The sequence below is a fragment of the Blennius ocellaris genome (genome assembly GCF_963422515.1).
Source record: "Blennius ocellaris genome assembly, chromosome: 9".
NCBI classification, from domain to species: Eukaryota; Metazoa; Chordata; class Actinopteri; order Blenniiformes; family Blenniidae; genus Blennius; species Blennius ocellaris.
The window spans coordinates 15,808,138-15,818,419 of NC_137658.1; the positions used below are offsets into that span (position 1 = coordinate 15,808,138).

At 44.0% G+C, this 10,282-nt stretch overlaps 1 protein-coding gene across 1 annotated transcript; it reads right to left on the bottom strand.

Annotated features, from left to right (window-relative positions):
• On the bottom strand, positions 1–6,924 carry tbx22 (T-box transcription factor 22; the record flags this gene model as incomplete). Its single annotated transcript, XM_080501891.1, is given in 9 exon segments — positions 1–551; positions 656–741; positions 1,206–1,270; positions 2,126–2,199; positions 2,202–2,289; positions 4,395–4,569; positions 4,654–4,755; positions 6,248–6,503; positions 6,786–6,924. Coding segments are annotated over 9 exon segments (1,536 nt in total).
• Positions 6,925–10,282: the final 3,358 nt, after the last annotated feature.

The following is a 10,282-nucleotide window of genomic DNA, read 5'->3' on the forward strand; positions in this document are numbered from 1 at the left end:
TCAGAGACAGTGGTTGGTGGTCGGGTGCCACGGAGACTGGCGCAGCAAGCAGTCTGTGGTGGCGTCCTCGGAGAGTTTGGCGTGCCGGGAAAGAGAGAGCTGGGGGTTCAGGGGGAAGCTGTAGCGGTACAGACAGTAGGGGCCCGCTGCGTCGGCGAGGTGAGGGAGCAGCGCGGACCCCTGGGGGCCGAGGGGGATCAAGCTCCCGGGGGACCCCACGGCGGGACAAGCGTCCCTGCAGAGGGGAGGTTTCTTCCCCTGCAGTGCTGACAGGAGCGAGAGGTCTGTCAGCGGAGGCAGAAGAGGAAGGCCTCTCAGTCTGTCAGCGGAGGAAGAGGAGGACGGAGAGGAGGAGGAGGAGGAGGAGAAGGCTCGGCCAGGCAGCGGGGAGAGGGCGGCCGAAAGGCTGCTGGACGACTTGCTGTAGAGGGGGAAGGCGAGGGTGTGGAGGGCGGCGGCGTCCTGGCAGGAGAGCGCGGAGAATGGATGAAGGGTTGAAGACGGGGAGAGAGGGAGGAGGCCCTTCACTGAGCCAGTCGATCCCGAGCTGCCTGGTGACAGGACGTCAGAAAATGTAATATTAAAAACAGAGGGAGGGGGGGAAAAAAAAAACTCAAGGAAGAGCAGAAAAGTTCAAAACAAAAGAGAGTGGTACCTTGGAGCTGTATGGCAAACGGCTTGAAGTCCAAGCTGAGAGGGCCTCTCCAGGGATACGACTCCAACAGGCCATCCAACACCCCTCTTTATACACACACACACACACACACACACACACACACACACACACACACACACACACACACACACACACACACACACACACACACACACACACACACACACACACACACACACACACACACACACACACACACACACACACACACACACACACACACACACACACACACACACACACACACACACACACACACACACACACACACACACACACACATATATAGATTCACATACTGTAAAAGCAGTAAAAAATGTTTATCCTGGGTATTCAAATATTGGTTCTGAGGGGTGTGAAATTCTGCACGACACACTTCAGCTTTATATGAGGGTTTTACGTGGCTTCAGATTTCAGCAGCTGAACTTAAAATCCCTCCTGGGTCATTTAGAGAAGAATTTGAGCGAAAAAGAAAAGAAAAGGGAAAAAAAAAAAGGAGCCTGTTCGGAGGTCAGTGACGGTTCCGTACCTATTCCTTCCTGGATCTCTGAAGCCTTTGGCGAAGGGGTTCCTGTCGATCTTCAGCTTGGTGATCTGGCCCAGGAGAGACGACAGGAGGTGGGTTAGAGTGTGTTAACACAACAATGAGCTCAGCTTTACAGCAGCAAGGAGAGTGGCAAAGCACCCACCGCCCCACCCTCCCGCCCCCATGTCAAACAGGGGGGGGGGGGGGGGGGGGGGGGGGGGGGGGGAGGAAATGGGGCTCGGGGTCATACGGATTTATGTGCTGCTTTAATAGGGCTGCGGACTCCAACAGTCACAGCTCATTACTGACTTTCTGTAGTAATACATGCGGTGATAGTAAAATGAGCCCTGATGAAAAGAGCTGGCCGTCCCTGCGGATCGCTCCGTTACTGTAGGAATGGTAGCCAAGTGTAGGGTGAGGTCCCACAATGCATGGGAATGAACACACACACACACACACACACACACACACACACACACACACACACACACACACACAACACACACACACACACACACACACACACACACACACCACACACACCACACACACACACACACACACACACACACACACAAACACACACACACACAGCTGAAAATTGAAAAAACGCTGCAAATTTACGATTTTGCCGAGGCCTCATCAGCGTCACAACTCGGTGCCACAAACGTTTGGACGTGAGGTCACACAACCGGAGTTGTTGATTGGCTCATCATAACCATTGCGTGAGTGGCAAGGGCTAAACATCTGCTTTTTTAATATTTCTGGCACACAGCAGCTAAAGCCTGTAAATCAGCTAAATCGAGTCATTTCCTGTTTTCCGTAACGTATGATTAAACTGTTTGACTATGTGAACATTTCAGCTGTTGAGCACAGAGAGCAGCCAGGATTTCCAGGACGTCTTCAGCGAGTCTCAGCGGTACCTGTTGGTTCTGGTAGGCTGTGACGGTGGTGAACTCGGTCTCGGGAAAGGAGAAGCTGTGCACGCCTTCGGCTGCAGCGACTGGATCTGGGACAGGTCCAGCCGAGGGTCATGCTGGATGATGTGCACACGAGGCTTGTATTTGTGCATCGACTGAAGAATGATCTGCAACGAGAGAAGAGGATAACGTTTCAGGTTTTACAAGGCGGTCTACTATTAGATTATCTTTAGGGTGCGCTTTGGGAACACTGATGCAGGCTACATGACAAACTTCTGCAATGCCATACTATGGACCCTACATTGTCTCCTAAAACGTTCTGCCATGTAAGAGAGATGAATTCCAGTTAAAGTGATTTTTTTTATTTTTATTAGTGCCTTGATTTGATTATAATTTTGAATTTTAAAATACCTTACATGCAAGTTATTGGGTTGATAGCAGAAAGTTGCTGTTCAAGTATCACATCAATCAAAGAATCAAATTACTTCTTCATGTCACGTAAACAGCATTGAATAAAAATATATAATCGAAATTTATAAAGCATACAAATACTTGTCAAAATGTATTTTGAGAAGCAACTGTTTGAACAAATTGTATTTGTTCATATTTGGTGTTGTAGTTTGCACATGACAAATAGTCAAACCGTTTGAAATATTCAATATAAAAAAATATTTTTGTGATGCACATGTGAATTTTTTTCAATTAAAATGAATTAGGTGAAATAATGGCATAGTCTAACAATAGATCACAATACAATGTAAAATATGATCAGACCAAAAGATACACCGCATGAAAAATGTACTATTCAACAGGTTAAAATGATCAGACATTTTATCTTTTAATAGCATGCAAATATAAATCATTTATATGAACAATGGCATCCTAAAAAAGCTGGCCAAGTCATGGTCAAAACAACCAAAAGGTCATTTTTATTATTTACACATTATTGTCCTTGCTTGCATATGAGGTGAATATTTTGCTAATTGAATATTCAATTTTAGAACAATATATGCCCCCAGAAAAAAAAATGTTCATTTAAAATCCAAAGGTGTCAATAAAATAAACTGAATAAAAACACACATTTGAACAACTTTATCTTTCTATTCACAATAGAGGTCCACAAATTCATCTCTGAAGCATGTGAAGCATCGACACCTTCAACACTATTGCCAACACGCAATATATAATATATAACTTAAAGCCCAAAATGTACTAAACATACAAGTTTAAAGAGGCAACGTGGCAAAAGCTTCAGCAAATCATTCATAGTTCAGAAAAGTGGATGTTCCCATCAGCACAAATCCCAGCATGATTTCATAAACCGGAGGATCAAGTCAAAAGCCTGGTATCACCTCTCTGGCCACCACATCTGTGCATCTCTGAGCCTTTCGGGGATGTCATGGAGCTGTGAAGGATTTCCACTTCCTTCCCCTCTCTAAGACATGCAGGTTTCCCCCCACAGTGTGTGAGATCAGATACAAGTATGGTGGCATTTAAAGTGGTCAATGTAGAGGAAACACTGTTGCCCCACTTGAGTTTACAAACCAACTCATATTAATTCCACAAGTTCAACCATAAATACTTGCGTGTAAAATGAAACTGCAAAAAGTTGGGAAGTATATGAGTAAAAAGTGAAAATGATTTGTGAATCTCATTGATACTCAAAAGGGAACTAAAACTAAACTAAAGGGAAGGGAAACTAAAGGGATATTGAAGAATTTTAATATGTTAAAAGTTGACTGCACATATTTGAACAAGCACACTCATAACTAATTTCAATAGTTTGCCAGTGTGAAAACAGCAGCTTGTTCATTTGACATAGATTAGACTTGTATCATAGTTTGCCCTTGAAAACTTTTATTTTTGTAACGGGGAGTTTTGGCATTCAGCCATTATAATGCAACTTGATCACTATTAAATGTATCGTCTGCACCTTCTGTTACTGGCAGCTGCATTTATCACCTCGCAGTAACTTCGAATGGCCTCAACAGAGGCTAGAACATTGAAAGAGCAAGTTTCAAGAGGAGGAACATTTCGAAGTAAAAGTACAAAGTCAAAAAAATATCTTAAATATAGAAAGGGAGTAGAAATACTTCATTGGCACCTATGTCCACAAGTGTTCACAAATGTATATGCCATATTTTAAATTGAAACTGAGGACTCACGAGCAATTAAATAACTTAAGTGTAACCTACAGCCTACAGGCACATTATCGTCGACCGTGAGAAGTTACGTAGAGAAGTAGAGAGTGCACGGTCCGCGGGTTACCTACATGCCCCTTATCGTCCATCTCGTTGTTGGTGAGTTTGACCCGGTCGAAGCTGATGACCTGACGCATCCACGTTTCTCCGGCGCACGGAGAGTCCGGGTGCACGTAGAGCCGCGGAGAGATGCACGAGTGGTCCGTGTTTCCGGCCACCATCCACTGAGAGCTGTGGTACACATACCTGAGAAGGGTTTACAAGTCAATGCAAATAGCCATGTGGAGAAATTGGAGTATTTTGAGTCATGGTTATTTGGTACACACACACCTGTAGCGTTTGGAGTCCACCGGCATGACGTCCATCGCGACGTAATACTGCTGGCACGGGTCCAGATTGCGCACTTTTACGCGCACGGAAGGAAACATCCTCCTGGAAGTTAGGTGAGAATAAGATAGACGGCATTGTTATTATTCTATTTAAAAAACTTTTTTTTTAAAGAAATGCTGAGAATAAATCAGAATTTTTCCAGGCCATGCAGGCAGAAGTCCGGCCATAAATATTCAGAGTCGTCCGGGGTCAGAGGAAAGAAAATCGTTGGGGCCGTGGTGGCATCTTCACCTGATTTATAGCGTGCGTTTTCGTAATTAGATCAAGAAGACCGCCCAGATTTCAGCAGCTTATTTCCCAAAAACCAATTCATGGAGGAAAAAAAAAAAAAAAGCCAAAGAGGACGCACATGGTCACTTATCAAACCACGAACTAATTTCTTTGAGACCGACAGATAAAGTTAATTTAATCTTCGCATGCCCGGGAATAGTGCAGCATCACAAGGCTTACTTTCGTAATTGATGGCTTTGGGTTATATGAAAAAGGTTCTCTTTTCAGATTTTTTTTTTTTTTTTAGTTTAATTCATTTGAACAAACAAAAAGGCCGACTACTCTAAATATTGTTGCACGACAAGGCAAGTTTCACCTTTCGGGCATTTCATTAAAACGTGTAAATTTAAAATATTATGGAAAATTAAACGTCAATGTTAGTGGGTAGGTACGCAATTAAATGCCAATAATACAGCGAAATGTCTTTCAAAATGGCATAAAACTAGGCACAATGGCAAACATGTCACCATTAAATTAATGCCTGGGTTTTACATAATTTTAAAAATAAAAACAAAAGTGGGCGACAGCAAATAGATTTATATTAAAAAACAATATAGACGATGTCACAGGATTTATGTACACAGTGATGATGTTTAAGCACAGTTTGTCGTATTTTTAAATTAAATTAGATGGGAGAGGTTTGGCTGAATTAAACCAACAAATATAATTTTACAAATACCCCGAAACAAATTGCATTATAATAAAACACTATTTATTTCCTGTATTCTATATTTCATCCAGTCACACGTTCTGCACAAGTTCTCAAATATGACCACGTGCCTGACAAAGGTTAACGATTAAATGCACCTTGGCAAATATTAACTCAGCGAAGAGAGTCAGTCAGTTTGTACTGTGAAGATTATATTTTAAATTCTTGCTTGACTTGATTCGCCGTAAAAGTGACAGTTCCTCAGCTCACTTCTGATTGGCTGCACTCTTTTGACACCTGATAAGTGCACACCTGCGACCGTAGGGACCGTTGATGTAAATATGAGCGATAAAGATCGCTTTATATCGCACTGGGGTGGATTCACAACGAACTGCAATGACTTTGTGCTTGTTAAACTCCAGCAGACCACGGCAACGTTATAGCATACCGCGAGTTGCTGCCTCCTTAATTATCATACAGCCTCTGTCAAATTTAGTTTATTTAAAGTCACACGTAAAACTTCAGAGCCAGGCAAGGACATTGGATGGCCTGTTCGCAACAGGTTAAGCCTTGACAGTAATTCACAATAAAATATTTCGTCTAAAGAGTATATACCTGCCAGCTTTAGTGATGATCATCTCAGTCCCGATCTCATAGAATCGCTTCCACAGCTCGGATCCCTGCAGCTCCACCCGGACCTCTCTGTCCGGCCGACAGTCGCTCTCCTTCGGCTTCTTCTCGTCGCTGCCTGGGTCACAGTCCCCGCAGCCTGTTGGGGCCGTCTGTCTCTGCGGGTCAGAGGAGGAATCATGCGGCCTCCTTCCTACTGATCCCACTTTCTTTACCTGGTTGGAAATATGGTCGCGCTGACCTAGAGGTCAAGCAAAGTGAGCCGTTAGAACAAAAGTCTAAAACATGGGCAGGGCTAAATGCTGTGGTGTAATAAAAAACAAAGTGTGGCATGAAAATGACCATTTGCCTCACTCAACTTTACACCAGCAGCATCTACTCAATCAATCAGTAGTTTATAGACTAAATTTGAACGTGGGTGGAAGAAAAGTGCCAAAACATTCAATAAGCAACTTTTTTTGTGTGTGTCTGAAATGTTGATCACTGAAAGTCTCAGCATCTTTCCACAACGACGTCGCCTCACCGATGAAGATGCTACCATCGCTGCCGGTGTCTCCATCTGAACTTGACTCGAGGGCCTCCGAAATTTTCATCCTCTTGCAGGGCTTCCCGACTAGCGCCTCCACTGAAAACGCGTGAGCCCGGGAGCTCAGGCCCTGCATCCTGACGAAAGACGCCGATCTTCAGTGGCTCCTCTTATCCACCTGAACTCTTTACTCTGTCCCGCACAAAGTTCAGCGTCCCCTCCCTGTCAGGACCGGACGGGGCAGAACAAACGTCAACAGGAACGCCTCAGGGAGCCGTCCTTCTCTCACAGCGGCTCCGTGACGCTGCGTAATTAAGCCGGTGCTTTTCCATGTGTTCTTCGAGACGCGCGCGCTCATCCAAAATGCTTGATTACTGGCACGCCTCCTCTCCACACAGCGGTCTTTCCCTCTCTCCTGTTTTAACCGTTTCGGCGTCTCCCCAAACCGTCTCTGCCCCACAGAGGGCTTGTTCCTCCGCGACTCCGCTGCGCGTCACAGAGAGGGAGGGAAGAAGGCAGCGCGCATTCCTTCACGGGGGCCTGCGCTCCAAAAAACAGCCGTCACGGGACGTAATTGACTTCAAATGGAATTTGTTTTGGATCAAAAGAAGAAGAAAAAAAATCACATCAAATGATAGTCTATTTGCGCACACTGTATTTCAAATCAGATCGTGACAGGTCATTTGTCATCTCCATCAAAAATATATTGATTCAATACACTCTTAAATTAGTTTTTTTTTTTTAATAGAAACCTGCAAGTGTTTTCTAATTCGTCAATGGAATTTAAAGAGATTTTATTAATGGTGGATATTTTTTTGCAGTGTTCACTTTGTGTCAGTGGTTGATTATCTGGCATTATTTTCAGATTGGGTTTGATAGACTTAGGTCAGTGGTGTCCAAACTTTGTCCTCGAGGGCCGTCGTCCTGCCTGGTGTTTAGGTGTATTGATTTTCTATTCCAATCTAAGGAGGGTCTGCTCAATCTAAACCGAAATAATAGATGAGGGAATTATGCCGTGAAGTACTAGTGGTCCACGTGTGTTAAATGAGACTTTTGTTAAAAGGTATTTTCCCTCGAGGGAACGTTTTGGAGCAGAAACAAACCCCTCAGTTGTTTTTCCAAGTTGCTTCCCTCCACTTAGACGACCGATAGATAAATAGAATGGATTTCTTGGAGTATTGGAAAGGGAGTCAGGGCACAAATATTTAAGTCTGTTAACTCGGACCATCTGGAAGGTAAAGCATCTCCGTGAAACGGCCCTTTTCTGTTGAAGCTAACATTTCCTATATTAATTTGAAGGCTTCCCTTAAAGCGCTTTCTTGTCTCCCGTTTCTCTGCTGTAGAAGTAGGACTTGTATCCTGCGGTGGTACCCGGTGAGGGTGTCCGCCGGTCTGCTTCTCATAAATGCGGAGATCAGATGGAGTTTGGCGCACCGGGGAACACTGGCCTGTAATGACAGCTCGGGATTATTACATTACAACTCGACATGAAATAGATCCGCTTAACACAAATACAAGTCAGCGAAGGCTCTATTTAAAATGTTTTTTAATCACATGGTATAATTGCTCTGAGGAGAAAACAAATGAGGGCTGTGTTTACGGCACGGTTGGTTTGGACGGTGATGGAAATCTCTGACAACAGCCGGGAAATGGAGAACTATGACCAACCGGAATCACATGTTCTCTGTCATCATAACCTGTTTCAGGACCGCGGCCTGGATCCGTGTTTATTCTTCCTTAACTTGTCGTTTGCTTTCAAAATTGCACTCAAACTCAAAGTGCGTCTCAATCGCCCGCCGCGGTTTAAACTGCGGAAGGAAAAGAAGTTCTAACGCTGCGTAAAAGCGACGCGTCGTGCGCGCCAAGGCCCTCCGCCAGAGTCACTGCCTCTGATTTAAACGAGAGGCGACAAACTGATAGAAATAGACTGTGTAGTTTCCTTCCACACACGTATGAGAGATTGCTTTTCCATGCTGTCTTCAGCAGTCGGCTCATAAATCTTCCTCATGGGATTACGGGATGTCAGCGGAGTGATGACGGCCGCGCAGGGAAGTGATCGCCTCCCCGAGTTTCACTAAACACAACAGGAAGCTCGATGTCGTTGCTTTCTGAATCCTAATCCAGTGCAAATCTGCGCTTTATGCCATTCGGGGTTATTTGGCACACATGTTTCCTCTTATTAAGCACAATATGGACGCTCGCCGGAAACAAGGGACTCCAATCCAATTTAAAGGGGGGCCTCGGGTTCCCACTAATGCGGAAGTAAGATGGCCAGCTGCAGTTAGGATTTCCAATCATTTTGCGCCTTCAGGCACGCTGGCATGTTGTTGATTTCAATCCACAGCCTAATTAATTATCATTTGCGAGTAATTTGTTGTTTATTGAAGCTTGGTGGTGGGCCTTGGGATGTACCCTCCACATGTCAAAATAAAGTCCCATCATGAGTTCAGATTCAGTCTTTATTGTGAATGTATTTTTATTTTAATCAGAAGTACCATATTCTGTTATGACGCACCAGCTCTTCCAATAACAATATGGAGGCGGATGTGATTAGTGAAGCGCTCAATAACAGTTAAATTAAACATTTTCCTCTTCTGGCTTGATAAGACTCAACAATTCAGGGTCTTGTCTTGTTTTGTTTGTTCTATTGTCAAAGTTGAAGTAAACTTTCACAGTTCAGTTATTGTGTTTCATGTTCCGTCTCTTCTGTTTTTAGTGAGATCCAGTAAGCCTGTCTCTTTCCAGCTCCTTGACTTCCCCTCATTGTGTTTGATTGCTGTCCATTGTTGTCACCTGGTGGCTTCGTTTATCTGCTGTGAGTTGTTGGCCTGTCTGTGTTTCTGCCCGACTATGCTTAAGTCCATCAGTGTTTCTTGTGATGTGTTTCCCTTCAACTCAGGGACTTGGTGGTGGATTTCTGGTTTCACTTGTATGTTCAACATCTGCTTATTCACTGCGGTTGATACACAGTTCATATATAAGTCTGATTTGAGGTTATTGTTTTCTATTTCTAAATAAAGGAATTAATTAAACGATAGGTAGCAACTTTCAACACAGATTGACAACACTCTGAACAAATTAGATTTTGAAGGAGCGGCACACTGAGAGACCAAACTGAACAGACTAAAAACTTGTCGCCATAGTTTTGGTGATGATGATGGAAACATGTGAATGGATGCCGTGTGTTTAAACTCTGCTCTGATAACAAGGTCCACACTCAGTTTTCTCTTGAGGTCACAAGCAAAGAGAGCATGTTCATGGGTTTCCCTCCCACAGTTCCAAAACATCCATGTGGGGTTAATTGATGACCCTAAATTGTCCCTAAGTGTGACTGTGAGTGTGTGATTGTCTCTCTTTGCCCTGTGATGCACTGGTGACCTGCAGGAAGTCTCAGCCTTCGCCCCTACTGAGCTTTGATCGGCTCCAGCAACCTGAACAAAACAAAGCAGTAACTAAGATTAAAGATGAACTAATAGTTTCTTGTCTTCTAACCA